General features: G+C 38.2%; 1 protein-coding gene across 1 annotated transcript in view; it reads left to right on the top strand.

Moving 5' to 3' along the window:
• The window catches only part of LOC150083522 (core histone macro-H2A.1-like), a 95,090-nt gene that overhangs the window by 67,323 nt on the left and 11,177 nt on the right, over positions 1-16,590 (top strand). The window contains exons 4-7 of the mRNA XM_090378517.1: positions 202-294; positions 2,286-2,376; positions 7,661-7,750; positions 16,057-16,231. Coding sequence (XP_090234643.1) covers positions 202-294; positions 2,286-2,376; positions 7,661-7,750; positions 16,057-16,231 — 449 coding nt within the window. The remainder of the gene's footprint in view (positions 1-201; positions 295-2,285; positions 2,377-7,660; positions 7,751-16,056; positions 16,232-16,590) is intronic.

The following is a 16,590-nucleotide window of genomic DNA, read 5'->3' as shown; positions in this document are numbered from 1 at the left end:
TATGAATAATTTAGTGATCTTAATTATTAATCATGTTAATCATATTACAGTAAACTAGAAATAAACTTCATTTTTTTTATTGATGTATCAAGAAAAAACGACATATACTGCTTACTTAATGTACACACTATTTTGTGTTATTTTTACTCTATATGCAATAATAAAATATTTGAAATTCTGACCATTAATCTTTGATTTCAGGGTGGAAAAGATTTACCTAATGCATTAAACAGCCAAGGTGGTAGTGGAGGCATCACCATATTATCTGAAAAGAAGTTGTTTCTTGGCCAAAAGGTACTTTTTTTTTTTTTTTTTTTTTTTACTGTAGCCCTATAGTAATATGCATTTTTCCTGTTTAAAAAAAATCCATAACCCAGACTTGGATAATTGTGTTCATTATCCTTTGGTTCTTAATCAGCCAAAACAATAATCAAAAGTAGAACTTGAACACTGAAAGACAAACACACAACATTGTGATTTTTTAGATCTTATGGAATGAATTTCTTAAACCTTTTACATATAATTAAATAACAAGGCTTACCTTGCCAGTACTAAATTTTGATGAATTTAGTTTTGGAACCTCAAATGACAGTTCTGATGGCTGGAAGAGAATATTTGTTTTTCACCTAGCTGACATGTTCTGCAACAAGCCTCACTATGACCGAACAGAAGTCTAGTTAGGTAATGTACACATTGTTACATTTCAGGTACATTTCCTCCTTCCTATATAAGTTGTATTTTTCTATTTTCTATGATTAATGCAAGTGAAAAGTTATTTTATTAATTAATTAATTATTAATTAAATAACATAATATATAAAAGTAACTGTTTTTCCCCTTAACTGCAGACCCTCACAATGCTATATTTGTTCATTTTTTTGTAATGTACTTTACTTATTTCCTTCTGAATTTTAATAAAACTTGAAACACAACAGTTATTTCATGGATCTTTTGTGATTTAATAAAATAAACAAATAGCAACATGTACTTCATGATGTTAAACCTCACATTAGCTCAACTTTTTGTAACATGCTTAATTTCCTCTTGGATCAAGTATACACTTGAACAACTGCTTCTTCATATCTCCCTATCCTCAGTTCCTCTTCATCTCTCTATAGCTACTATCTCCTCTTAATTCATCCATTGTAGTTTTTCTCCTTCTCCCTCTGAGCCTATTCCCTCACCTTTTCTGTCTATCACATCCTTCATCAATCTTTGACCTAACAACACATGTCCAATCCAGTTTTTTCTCTTTTCCCTTCTGATAATTTCAGTCAAATATCTCTTCTCATCTCAAAATCTCATTTCTCATTTTATCTTTACCATCCTCCTCCATATTCACTTGTCAAAACTTTATCCATTCTTTTAATACATTTCATTCTCAGTGTCCATGTCTCTGCTCCAAAAAGCACCACACTCCATACCAGACATATCACCAATCTTTTTCTTAAATGAATCTTTAATCCCTCACATTTTTCTTCTCTTCTCGAAAGCTTTTTTTGCCCACTGTATTCTTATTCTTATTTCTCTAATGTTCTTTGCTTCTTCAGCTATTGGGCGCCTCCGTAGCCAGGTGGGAAGGAGCAGCAGTGCATAGCATACGCTTCTTTAGATTAGACCGGGGTTCAAGCCAGTCACCACCAAATACTGAGGATGCAGAAAGGTCAGAGAATGACCACCGCATATTCCCGGAGCAATATGGCCTTAGTTGCTAATGCTCCTAAAAACCAAATAACAAACAAATCTCTTCAGCTATTAAACTTTCCCAATACCTGTACCTTGCTCATCTCTTCCATTTTCTGCTCCAATTTCGATATTTGACTTGCGCTTTTCTCTTCCCACTCTCATAACCTTTGTTTTTTTTATATTTATTCTCATTGAAACTTATATGTCATACGTTTCAAGAGCCATTTCACTTTATTTACAACAATAAAAATTTTTACCTTTGATCTTTTTTGTAAATTTCAAGGTATGAAATATTGATTTCAGGGAATGAAAAAGAAATAGTATAACTTTCAGATTTCTATTTGTCTGATTTTAATGAGGAATGGCTTCTGGAAACTCTGTGAAAGAGTCTTTTTAAAACTTTATAAAAGGGCTTAAAATGTATGCCTAATTAAAATATTATAAATTTTTATGCTTTAGTATTTTAACTAAGTATTAATTTTAACATGAATAATTATATTATTTTCAGTCCCTAAGAGAAGTTTGATAGCATTTGTTTAAGATTTAAGAATACATCATACATTTTACCAAAAAAAACTAAAATATATTTTATGTACATAGTTGACTGTGATTCAAGGGGATGTTATAAGTGTTTCTGCAGATTCCATTCTACATCCTACAAATGCTTCCTTTTACATGGGCAGCGATATAGGTAAGTAATTTTACATATTGTGTTAAAGAAAAGTAGTAGTTCCAACTTTTGTATTTTTTTTTATCATTTATATGCTATATCTGTTGAATAAAAGTAAATTTTTTATTACTTTATTTCTAGTAGTCAAATTGCGTAAGAGTTGAAGTCTAATTTTTTTAATGATAAAAACTATTAGTTTATGATGAATGAAAATGGTCAGATTCAGGAACAACACTTACTGCATTTTAAACACTTTAATTTAAAGGCTTGGTTGTAGTCCTAGGACTAGATACTTGAACATGGATGTGTACATTGCAAGATTGAGCCTGCACACCAACAAAAGATGCATGGCCCGGGCCTATTGTTAACTCTTGTGCATGTATATCAACAAGAATAAAACATTTACTGAAAAGTTGTAAACTGCTCTAGTGCTGGCCATACAGAATAAAAATAGAAATTTATTTATTTATAATATACAAAGAATAATAGCATAAATATGGAAAACCATGTAAGTCGTCAAAAATGATAAGGGCAAAGTTAAAACTTGAGGAGGAGGATATTTTCAAAAGTATATAGTATTTCCTTACTTATATTAACATTAGAAGGAATGGGTTGAATCACTACAGTCCACTTCATGTCAGTGGTTTAACTGTTCATGATACTGCTCAGATTACTGACAGGCTGAGTGGGTATTTTGCAGTTATCAAACTTTAACAGGGAGCTAAATGATTTTGTGATAACTGAGAGGAAAGTGGAAGATAAATTGTTGAAGTTAAGAATAAGAAAAAAGGCACCTGTAGTGGATGAGATCTATCCACTTATATTAAAGGAAGACAGCAAACAATTGGCCATAATTATGAGAGCATCTTTAGATTCAGGGGAGGTCCCTGTGGACTGGAGATGTGCAAATGTATCCCCAATTCACAAAGGGGAATAAAAAGTGACATGAATAATTGCAGACCTGTTATTTTTAGTTCTATTCCAGGAAAAATAATGGAGTCTCTGATTAAAAAAGCACTGCAGAACCATCTAGATAGGAGTGCAATTATATTTCTGTCGCAAGGCGCCTCCGTAGCCAGGTGGGAAGGAGCAGCAGTGCGTAGCACACGCTTCTTGATTAGACCGGGGTTCGAGCCCGTCATCATCAAATATGGAGGATGCAGAAAGGTCAGGGAATGACCACCGCATATCCCGGAGCAATATGGCCTTAGTTTCTAATGCTCCTAAAAACCAAATAACAACAACAACTTCTGTCGCAGCATGGATTGGTTAAGGGGAGATCTTGTTTGACCAATTTGAATGGATACTATAATGTAGTGACAAAAGAACTGGATTCAAAAAAATAATTTTGATATCATATGCATACTCTGATTTCAGGATAGCTTTTGATACTCTTGCATATAAAAAAACTGCTATACAAATTGGAGCAGTGTGGCATTAAAGGAAAGTTACTGCTATGGATAAAGTGACAGTTGAGTGGGAGATCAGAGTGGTTATCAAATGGACACTGCTCTTCATGGACTAATGTTATTGAAGTGCTATGCCCATTGTTGTTTTCTGTGTTTATCAGTCATACTGAGAGGGTATATCAGGCTTAATGTCTAAGTTTGCAGATGATGCAAAGGTTGGCAGTTGGCTAATGACAGTAATGAACATATACTGCTGCAACAAGATCTAAAAAATTAGGCAGATGGGATGAGAAATGGCAATTGAAGTTTAATATTGACAAATGCAATCTATTGCATATGAGTAGCAGTAATCCCAGAGTAGCATATCAACTGTGTGGTACTACACTTAGAATAGTGGAAAATGAAAAGGACACATGGGTAATTGTGCAGTCTGATATGAAGTTCTCTGAGCCATTCAGACAGACTACCACAATAGCTCATGGGGTTTTGTCAGTGATATACAGGAATTTTGCTAGCAGGGATAAGGGGGTGATTATCCCATTGTATAAAGCAATTGTCAGGCCACATCTTGAGTACTGCATACAAGTCTGGAGGCCTCATTTTAGGAAGGATGTAGAGATGCTGGAACAGGTTGAGATTGGTGGTGGGAACAAAGAGGTACTCTTACCAAGAAAGGCTTCATTTCTGCAAATTTCAGCATGTGAAGACTAGGCACCTGCAAGGTAAACTGATTGAGGTGTTTAAGGCTTTGATTGATTGAGCATGCTCAGTGCTGATGTGATTCTTCCTCTTGCTCAGACCTCACACAATGAGGGGGCACAAATTCAAATTGAGAAATTGAATAAGAACAGGTGCAGAAGTTTGCCTTTATCCAACCAGTGGTTGAATAAAGTTGTTGTGGAAGTGGATAGTTCAAATAAATTCAAGGAAGACTAAACAAACTATTCGATGGGATGGATAGGTGAAATGGGATTATTTTTTTTTTTGTTGATGCTGTTGTTATAAGCTTGCTTTCTTGCTTCATTTGCCAAAATTGTTACTAATGACTCACAGCAGTCTCTGAAATATCCTGCATCCTGTTTTCCAGGCTGCTGCTCATTCCAATAGAAGCAGTGCAAGAATCACTTTCACCTCTGCCAGTGGCTACTGTTAATCTATTAGTCCTTGTATCCCCCAAAGCTAGCAGTTTTCCGACCCACTTAACAGTGCCTCGATAGCATCAGCAAATATTCTTACACCCTTTCTATTTAAGCGTATCCCATCCCTGTAGAAGCAGTCTCTCCTGTTAACAAGTACAAACCAGACTGAAAAAAATGTTACCCCTTGAGCCTTGCACAATCTTTCCAGGGCCGAATTGATCAACAAGGCTCTCATCGTATACTCCCTCCTATTGTGTCTGGGGAGAATTGCAGACACTTTCAAATTCAACCCTAATTCACGGCTTTTTTTCAACAGTGACTTGTACTTGTTAAGTAATTCTGCCGGTTTCCTACCCTTAGTATCATTAGACCTATACCCACTAGTTATAACAGATTTGGGTGATGATGGTAATTAAGTTTGTAAATTTCTCATTAGGTATTACCAAACTTAGTAAGAAATTTTCAAACCCTGATTCTCAAATCAAATGTTATCAAGATTAGGAAATGGCTGTAAATTATCTCCAATCATCTCTAGTTTAATACTTGAGAGGGTTTATTTACTTATTGGAAGTCTGTATCTCAGAATAATTCAATGCGAGCAAGAGTACAAGGTTTGAACTCTATTGAGTTCTTGAAAAAGGCAGATGATACTGGTAGGTCATTCTAGCTTGATAAGCCTTTCAGTGCTTGTGGTTGAAGCTCATGTAATAAGATAGGAGGTAGAACATTTAAAAAAAAAAATGGCATGGATATTTACCTTCATAAATTCATTCCTCACAGATCAAAAATTTTCCTGGAGCACCGTTTTATTGTTACCATTTGGGAAGAAACATGTGCCCTGTATCTTAAGCCATGATCTCAAACTCAAATTAGAATTAGCAGCCAGTGAGATGCTTTTTAATAGTCCAAACATGTACTATTTGTATGGGGCCAGATTTGGACTGTATAGTAAATGAATGCAAAGCCTCCCAACAAAATGTTTGCAAACAGTTCACATATGGGTGAGCATTGTCATGAAGCAAGGTGATGCTATTTGAAAGGAGACCTGGGCATTTACTTTTGATTTGCTCTTTCAATTTCACTGGAGTTGAGCTTGTGAAAGTGTATTTTACTGAAGGAAGTCAGTAAGGAGAATTCCGTTATATCCAAAAAAGAATGGGGAGCTTTGACTTTAGAGAATAATAGTTGATCCAAAATCCTTTGTTTTTAACAATCCTTTTCAGGAATTGCTGTACTCTCATTAATCACGTCACATTAATCGTGTTATAATCATATTTTGTATCAGTCCACCGAGCATGCATTGAATGGCTACTTTGTTAGGTCCACCTACCCTTTTCACGAAATGTAGTGCTCCTTCAGTCACAGCATAAAGTGTTTTACCATGAGATAAAATTGGGCAAGATTACAGATTTAAGAGACTTTGAACGTGATCTGCTAGTCAGCACTAGACACCAATATGAGTACCTTGGAAACTGCAACCCTTCTGGGATTTTCCCACATGACTGTGTCTCTGGTAGATTGAGATTGATTCAATAACCAATTAACATCCAGCTGAAGGCGATCTTGTGGTGAAACAGTTCATTGATGCAAGATTTCAGCAAAGGTTGAAAACTTGTGCAAGGTAACGGAAGGGCTGAAGTTGGTCAAATAACAGCCCAATGCAATAGCGGTAGCTAGCAATATTTCATGATGTATAACTTGCTGTACCTTGTTACAGAGAGAATATTGCAGCTAACGGTTTCACCAGGATGTCTGTAAGGACAAAAAAAAGGGGGGGCTACGGTGACTCAGGAATCCCAACACTATACGGAGGATTGCAAAAATATTGCCTAGGAATCCTAGTTCCTGCTAGTTTCACTCTACTGGAAGGATCAAAAAATGGTGAAAATGGTATGGGTCCATGAACCTATCCTACCAGGTGTCAGAAATGCAGGCTGGTTGTGGTGGGGGCAGTGTAATAGTGCAGAGCATGTTTGCATAGTGCACATTAGGCCTCTTGATGTCAGGGGACAACAGTTCCACTGTATTGGACAAATTTGGAATGATCTGGAAATTGTTTCCAGATAATTCCAAATGGCTGCATTATATCCATATGCAAATAGATTCTTCCACCAGGATAATGTCAAATGGTCAGAATTGTATAGAACTGGTTCCAGGGGTATGAGAGTGAATTAAACCTACTGCAGGCCTTTCCAGTCACCAGATTCCAATCCAATTGAGCACTTGGGTGATGAGGTGGAATGTGAGCTATTCAGAGTAAATATTCACAACCATCCAATTTGCAGAAATGGCAGGAAGTAATTCAGTAACATGGACCGGTATCCCTGTGGCACACTTTTGACATATCATTGAGTGTATTCAACGATCAATCCAGGTTGTTCTGAAGACTAAAGGGAGACTACCAAAATGCAAGTTTACAAAGAGTTGTAGTTTATAAAGCTTCTGTTTTGTTATTTTATAGATAATAAACAAACCAAAACAGATTTTATTTCGAATCCATTCTCTTCCTCTTTTTGAGGTACTTGGGAGTATTTTCAAAAGGCTGTCTTTCTGATCGGCCTTTTTGAAATGTTTGCCTATATGGCTGTATGCATTTCTATATATTACCTTTATTCCTTTTTATTACCATTGATTAGTATGTGTGTAAATATTTGCACATTCTACATTTAACTTCTATATTCACACAAGATTTCATATTCATCTATATATGACAGCCATTTAATTTCAATTTATGTAAAAGGAACTATAAATTTATAGGCCAAGCATTGGAGAAAGCAGGTGGCAAGGAATTCCAGCAAGAAGTCAAAGACTTATTAGCTTCTAATGGACCATTGGATATAGCTGGAGGTATTTCATTATTTAGCATTGTTGCATGTGCTAATAAATAGTTTTGAAAAATATATCTTTCATATTGTTATCTTTATAGCTTATATGAGTATAATGCTGTGTGTCTGAAAAAAGAATCCAGTGCATTTACAAATATTTCTACTTTAACACTTTTATACCATGTATGAAACTGCAGCCAAAGGCAACAAATTATAGCTGAGCAGTGCTAACTACTATCAGATTTATTCTCTTTTATTATTTACTACAGGATTAAAGTAAACCAAATTAAAGAAAACAGTGAAATGAAAAAAAAAAATTAAAAAACCATATTAACAAGCAAAAGCAAATGCTCATCCAAAGAAGCACAGCAGCACGGAATCCTACAAAGATAAGGCACAGTTGCTGCCCAGAATAACGCTAGGAAATTTTAACTATGTATCAGCCATAAGCAAATACCAACACTTACTAAGAAAAGAAAAATATCACAAAAGACAGCTTTGGGGAACCACAATGACAGTTTTATTACGGAGACACTTGAAATACCTTATCATAGAGCCACTGTGAAAATTCTCAAATTTTTACACTTCTGTTGTGGATTGCTTATTACCAGCAGATTGACTACAGAAAAGAACGTTGCCACATAATGAAATGCATGCTCTAATATTCGTGTAAATGAAAATGATGTAGAGTAACCAAAATAAATTTAAATGGTTCAACTGTTTAAAAAAAATGGCTGGTACATGGATGCCATGATGCAAACAATAAAAATAGATTCAACTGAAAACACATTCTGAAGTATGGTTGAAACCCTATAAACAGAAAGCAACTCGGGCAACTAAAACACAAAATGTAAATTTCACTGTCAGGTAGAACCAGTCAACAAGCCTAAACCTGCGATAGATAGCTGTCTCGTGGCTTTACAAGTATGTCATGTTTAGCTTATGCTACTTGCTGAGGGTTCACTTTCATCTTTCTATTTTTCACTAAAAGATTTCCTTATCCTTACAGTTATTCAGAAACTGGCTTGCTGTTCATAGCAATCGACAATACTATACACACTTAACTTTATAACCTAACAAAACCTAAATAAAATAAACACAAACTCACTGTACAAATAGATTCTACTGATTTTGTGCAAATCTCTAAGATATCTAACACTATCAGCTTTTATCTAGCGTTACATGTCTAAATTTAATAACATCAAAATTTTGCCCGACCTATTTGGCCTTTAACACATCTCTTTAGTGTTCAACCCTAACCAGCGATTTCCTAACAGCAATCCCATTAAGCATTAATGTCAAATGCATAAATTTTTTTTTTTTTTTTTTAATAGGCCCTAGCCACTGAAATCCCAGGAAACTAGGTGGCAGGACCTGCCAGAGCAAATTGTTGTGATACTGGATACACCCGGCTAGCCTCCACGTGGCAGGGTATGGGCAACGTCGGGCCCCACTAGGGGCCTGGCAGTCAATAAGCCGGATAAGCAATGGGCACAACATATCACACTGCAGACACGACCCACACACTTTCAAGTCTCTGGCTTGACAGTGTACTGTTCTCGATACAGCGAAACACACGCGGAGATGGGAGAAATCCCAGGTACCGTCTGACACGAACATACCTTATGTACAAATAGATTGGACCCCGGAGTTACAAAGACTGTGAAAGCAAGTCCAAATAAAGAGAAAAGAATACCAGAATGTGCGGAGAACCTGGCCATCAGCAGAGGTAGCCTATCTGAGACATCAATACCAACAACTACGCAATGCCTACACTGAAAAAATAAAGAAAAATAAAGCCTCCTGGGAGCAACTAGTCTCTGCGACCGGAAATGGGGACCCCTGGTGGGTGGTATACAAAATAACCACAAACAAGTGGTCATTTTGTATACCGACGGCAACAAGAACGCCTCAAGGATCCCTCACTACAACATGGGATGATTCAATTAATAGCATTCTAAATACAATCATTCTAGAACCTCCAGACATTATCAGTGACAAGCAGGAAGAAATCTCCCAAGCGAATGAGGCATAAACATCGCAACAAATGGAGCCACCCTTCACCATGGAGGAGCTACAAAATGCTGTGGCACAGATGTGAAATAGGAAATGCCCAGAACCAGACCTCCTGGAGCCGGAGCTGATCAAAAAAGGCTGTGGAACACATACCTGGTCTCTTGCTCAAACTATTAAACTGCTGCCTGCAAGCAGGGAAATTTCCAACCTCCTGGAAAACTGCAAATCTGAAACTCATCCTGAAGAACCCTAACAAGCCACCAGAACAACTGGATTCCTACAGACCGATAGCTTTACTGACTACCCTGAGTAAACTATACGAAAGGCTGTTGCATATAAGCTACTACAAAGCCGCAAACCTAGAATCACCAAAACAATATGGATTCAAACCAGGATTATCAACCATAGCAGTCCAAAACCTTATATTCAAAGCAACCCAATGCGACAGGAAGTACTTCCTAGTCATCGCAATGGACTTCGCTGGGGTGTTTGACACCCTGTGGTGGCTGAGCCTCGGCCGGCTCCGGGAGGCACCGCTCCCGACAAACCTCTACAAGTGTATAAAGGATTATCTAACTGACCAAAGAATTGAAGTGGTAACACCTTTTCAAAAAGTGGCTCGATGGGTCCGCAGGGGCAGGGCTTGATCCTGGGGCTGCTCCTGTGGAAAATTCTTTGACGACTTCCTGGCTCAGGACTTGGGCGAAGTGAACTGCCAGGCCTTTGCTGATGATTTGGGCCTGATGGTGGAGGTGGACTCCAGATCGGGCGTGGAGACTCATGCAAACCAGGCAATACAGGTGTTACAGGATTGGGCAAAGCTACAGATGTTGAAGATCTCACCCATTAAGATGAACTCTGTTCTACTGAAAGAGGTGCTTGATATCCACAGACCACCACAAAACTTGCAAAATAAATACAATACTTAGGAATTACAATCAACAGTAATTTATCCTTCACCCCCTCACATCATCCTCCTGAAAGAAAAACTAAGGAATTACGCAGCATTAATAGCAAGAGTCTCACGCAGGGACTGGGGATTAAACAGAAAAACTCTGTCCCTGTACTACAAAGCAATTTTCATCCCAGCCATTACCTATGGATCCCCGATATGGTACAAAAAAAGCAGGAACAGTAGTAAATAAAAGACACCTGGACACGATCTAGCATAGCATTATGCTCATCATCTCTTGTGCATGCAGAACAGCGAGCACGCACGCCCTCCAGGTTCTGACAGGAATCCTCCCACTGGACCTGGAGGTGACTTGCTGCGGGCTCATGTATTACCTGTCTAAGGGAACACCCACTACAATCTATGAACTTACCCTAGAACCAAACAACTGCTAAACAGAAAAGCATAGAATCGTGACTCACCTGCTACAGCTGTGGCAGGACAGATGGACAGCATCAAACAAGGCGAATTGACTAAGAGATTCATACCACTGGTTGCCAAGACGTATCCAAAAGTCCCCCCCCCCATGGTTTAACCCGGGGTTAAATGCAACCTACTTACTAATGGGCCATGGCCCATTCAAGGCAAAATTGAACATGCTGGGCATAACAGACAGAGAAGGGCAACAAGATTAGTGAATGGAACAAAGGATCTCTTGTGAAGAAAGTCTTAAGTTTTGCAAATTAGTGTCTGGAGACTAGGCACCTTCGTGGCGATCTGATTGAAGTGTATAAAGCCTTGAATGGTTTGAGCATGCTCAATGCGGATGGGATTCTTCCTCTTGCTCAGAATAATCGCCTGAGAGGGCATAAATTAAAATTGAGGAAAGATGGTTGTAGGATAGATGTGCGGAAGTTTGCCTTTAGCCAGTGGGTGGTTGATTGGTGGAACAAACTTCCATCTGTTGTTGTAGAAGTTGATTGCTTAAATAGATTCAAGACAGAACTTGACAATCATTTGGAGCAAGTGGATGGGTGAAATAAGGGTTTTTTTTTTTTTTTTTTTTTGGCTGATGCTATATAAGCTTGCTTTCTTGCATCACATGCCTATGCTAACGGAGGAGCTAACTTGCACCTGCGGTGAGCCTGAAACATGGCATCATATAATGCACGACTGTGAGTACTATGAGGAACACAGAAGCATGCTAATAACTAAAATATAAAAAAAAAAAAACATACCAAAAAACTAAGAACACCATCGCTTGGACACAGAAGACTACTATGTGGCTTTCAGCCGGTTTGCACGAGAAGTCTTTGACTGAAGAACGGAAATTGCCATCCACAATGAATGAATGGAAATGGCATACTCAAAGAAAATTGACCACCCCACAAGACTGCAAAGAGCAAGAGGAAATCAAATGAGCATGGAAGAAGACAACCCCGACCGAAGTGAGGCCACAAACGGATCAAAGGACCCAACAGGACCCTACAAAGATCAAAGGAAATAGCAAAGTGACAAAGAACCTGGTTAGACACAGCCACAGGAACTACCCGACGAAGACGAGTGCATGCAAACAAACCAAGTGACAAAAAACCCGGACTGGACATAAATGCAGGAACTACCTGCGTTTCGCCATATGGTGGTCTGAATAGGACTCCCTAGTCCTATTCACCTTTAATTCCCAATCCCCTGGCAGGGGGAGATGGTTTCCTGTTCCCTCCCTCCCCTGCCACTCCCTGCTTGTCTACTCCTGGTGGGGCATGGGTCTGCCTCCACTGCTTTTGGGGACACCTACTCTGTTGTCCCCATACTTCTGACTTTTCCTCCCAGTCTTCAGTCTTCTCCCCCTACTCTGTCTACACACTAGCGTATGTCCGTCCCACACAATGTCAAAAATTAAAATATGTCCAAATTCAAACCGCACACGCAAAACTCTTTTGGCTTAAACCTTTTTCAGCGATTATCTCCTGACAATTTTTTTTTTTTTTTTTTTTTTTTTAGGCCCTAGCCACTGAAATCTCAGGAAACTAGGTGGCAGGGCCTGCCAGAGTAAAATATCAACTACTGAGTACCTGGTCTGCCTCCATGAGGCTAAGTGTGGGCAACATTGGACTCTAGCAGGGGTCTAGTGGCTAAATGGCCAGATGAACAACGATACACAACACTACACATATACAAAATTCACACACTTTTAAATCTCTGGCCTTTACAGTGAACTGTTACACCTACAATGAAAGCAACACAGAGATGGGGGAAACCCCCTGATGCCGCTAGACACGAATACACTTTACTTTACACTTTGTACAAATAGATTACAGACAAGTCCTTCTAGAATATAAATGGTCACTTTTGAAGACAGTTTTGTTAGAAAAATCCCATGTGCCTCTGCAGCTAAGGATGTGGGTTGCAGTTTCGGATTTGTTGATTCTTTCTTATTGAATAGACTGAACTTGTAAGGTTGAATGACTGGATGTTCCCAGAGAACTTGTTTTAAGGACTAGGTGCTTGTGTGTAATCTACATATGCAGGCCTTGGCTGCTTTTACTATGATGCTGCTGTTGCTGCATGCTGAAATGTATGGAATAATGAGGCCGTATTTTGGTTTCTCTTTCTCACATGAAAGATCAGTGATGATTCTGTCTGAGATCTGATGATTGTTCATTCTTTTTGGCTATAGATTTGCAGGTTTCAGTTTCCTGCTGGAGAGCTTATGGTTGGTTGCATACTATTAGGGCTCTGTAAATATATGATCTGACAACTCCTGTCTTGGTTGAGCAGTGGTGGGAAGATCTGAAATGTAGGATACATTCTGTGGCTTGAGTTTTCTGTAGACAGTCCAGTTTGACATTCTGGTTACAATGTACACCGATGTGCAAAATTTAAGGACCACTCAGGTTTTCACCTGTAGCTTCTCATAGGACTGGCCTGGATATGGGAAAAGCATACCTCAGTAACCTCGTGAGGTACAGAAATGATGAAGGAAACAACACCGACACAACAACGGAAACAAAACGGTACAGAGGGATTTTATTCAAAAATGGCAACATAGCACTGGCTGCCATGATACAGATGCATCACTGCCAAAAATGGAACAAAGGGAAGAGGTGGTCCTCAGTAGGAGATATGGCCAAATGTCGATGCAGGCTTTGCACCGCCTGTCCATACTTAGAACAACGTTGTTAAGTTCTTGTGGTAACATCGTCCATTCCTCTGTCAGTGCCATGTTCAGCTGGTGAACATTTTTTGATGGGTGTGGATGTGCCGCTAGGCATCTCCCCAGAGCATACTATATGTGTTTGATGAGATTTAGATCCGAGGTGGGGGGAGGAACGGGCAGGCCAATTCATAGGAACAATGTTCTCACTTTCCAAAAGCATATCAACAGCTGCAGTGCAATGGGGTGTGGCATTATCATCCATAAACACGAACTCGGGGCCAATGGCACCTCGGAACATATGCACATGGGGAAGTTTGTTTGTTTGTTATTTGGTTTTTAGGAGCATTAGCAACTAAGGCCATATTGCTCCCGGGGATATGCAGTGGTCATTTCCTGACCTTTCCGTATTTGGTGGTGACGGGCTGGAACCCCGGTCTAATCAAGAAGCATGTGCTATGCACTGCTGCTCCTTCCCACCTAGCATACATGGGGAAGGATTACCTCAGTACAGTAGTGTGCACCGGTTATAGTACTGCCTTCCAATATCTGGAGTTGTGTATGTCCATCCAAGATAACACCTCCCCAGACGAGAACACCTCAAACGCCATATCAATCCCTTTCAGTGATGTTTGTGGGGTGATACCATGTGCCAACCTCTCACCAGAATAGCTGACATGCAGATTCACTGCCGAGACTGAATCTACTGTCCTCAGTAAAGATTACCTTAAGTAAAGATTTTGTGGTTGTAACCTTTAGAAATAGTGTTTGTGCTTAAGTTTTGCAAACCAGTGTATGTCTAGAAATGGTTGCTGCTTGTTCTGTTCCAGTTACATTATTTTCAGTTTTAAAGGTTGCTGGTCTAGGAAGGCTTCTTCCAGGTGATTGATAAAGATTTCTTCTGCACGAGGACACAGTGAGTTTTCCATGCTGAGATCTAGAATGTCTGAAGTGGCTATATATTTGGAGAAACTGATATGGGTGTTCCTGTCAAGTCATAGATGGTGATTTTGGTCCCTTGTAATGAGATGGTGATTTTACCCTATGTTGAAGGACACTAAGTAATTCATCTGGTTGAGAGTAAATATCCTGGAATGTACTTAACTATATAATATTGGTGTAGATACACCATAGTTTACCCATAAATTTGAACTATATATGTAGTGTAAAGGCATTGTTTTAATTGTATCTCATAGTGTGTGCTTTCACAACGAGATAGCTAGTATTGCAATACTTTCAATAAATAACGCTTCTCTATTAGAGAAGACTACTGTTATTTATTTTCAGTGGATACCATCACCCAGATGATCGCTTCGAAGCTAGTTGGCTTCATCATCATCAGTGGGTGGGCAGGTACCCTGGTAATGCAACGTACCATCACAGTTGCAAAGTTATTTTCACAATATGAGATTCCAAATGGTGAATAAGTAATAATAAATAACAGTAGTCTTCTCTATTAGAGAAGCGTTATTTATTCGAAGTAGTGCAATACCACTACCACTGTCTCGTGAAGGCACCCACAATATGAGATACAATTAAAATGATGCCTTTACACTACATACGTAGTTCAAATTTATGGGTAAACAATGGTGTATCTACACTGATATTATATACTTAATTACCTAAACCCATAAGAAATTATGCCTTGTGCATTTAGTCTTCTAATCCTGAAGTGTGCAAATTACTTCTGCTCAGTTGCAGACCAAGAGGACATCTCTGGGCTGAATAGTTGTATATGTTTAGGGAAATATATTTTCTTAGATTACACATAATTGGGATGACGAGTTTTTCTTAAACCATGAGTGCTATGAAGGATTTTTACATTGTTTTTTTTTTTTTTTTTTAATTAGTCTTTTTTTTCTTTAAGAAGGAAGCCTTTAGTAAATTAAGTATGCATTGTTCAAGAAAATAGTGGATTTTGTAATTTCTTTCTTAAAGATTAATTCTATTTTATGTAAAATAGATTACTGCCATTTACTTCAATTCATTCTTGTATGGTAGGAAAACCATGTGAATGCACCCCCCTTCCAACAAATTAATTTTTTAAATCTGCTTCCATTGATTAACACTAATTGCCACTATGTAAATGATGTGTTTGTACGTTATGGTGTAAAAAGGGGAAGTTTAATGCATTGTAAACTTAAATATAACCAACTCTTAAAATAATATAAAATAAGAGGTGTAATAAAGTAATTTTAAATAAAGAATTTTACTATGTAAAACATTATTCATTGAGATTAATTTTGACTGTACTTTTCTTCTTTAGCTGTGATATGTCCAGGCCACAATTTCCCAGCCAAATATGTCATACATTGTAACATCCCATCATATGGTTCCAGCAATGCTGGAGAAATGTTAGAAAAAGCAGTAAAGAATTGTTTATCTTTGGCAGATGAGAAAAATCTTAAGTCTCTTGCAATTCCTTCAGTAAGTAGTGGCAGGTAAGCAAATATGTTTTGTTTTATAATATTTTTTATTATATTCTTGTATTAAAGATTATAATGTGCATGCTGCATAAATTAGATAACTACCTTAACACATTCGCTGCCTGAATGCAAACTTGCAGAAAAATGAACTGCAATTTTTGTGCCTCGATGCAAACATGTGTCCATTCAGTTGCATTCAATAAATGGGTGCTGCAAAAGGAAAGAAACATGAAATGAACAGCTGAGCGATATTGGCACGCTGATTGAACCATGGGCTATTTCATTATGGATGGGATTTTGCTTAGCATCAGTCACATTGTCTGGAGAGGGCTATATACTTGCTTCACAGTTTCATGTGTTGTACAGTCGGTCCT

The sequence above is a fragment of the Mastigoproctus giganteus genome, chromosome 7, assembly GCF_048544385.1.
Source record: "Mastigoproctus giganteus isolate SK-2022 chromosome 7, ASM4854438v1, whole genome shotgun sequence".
NCBI classification, from domain to species: domain Eukaryota; kingdom Metazoa; phylum Arthropoda; class Arachnida; order Uropygi; family Thelyphonidae; genus Mastigoproctus; species Mastigoproctus giganteus.
The sequence above is the reverse complement of the archived record's forward strand: the minus strand, read 5'-3'. Positions and strand labels throughout refer to the sequence as shown.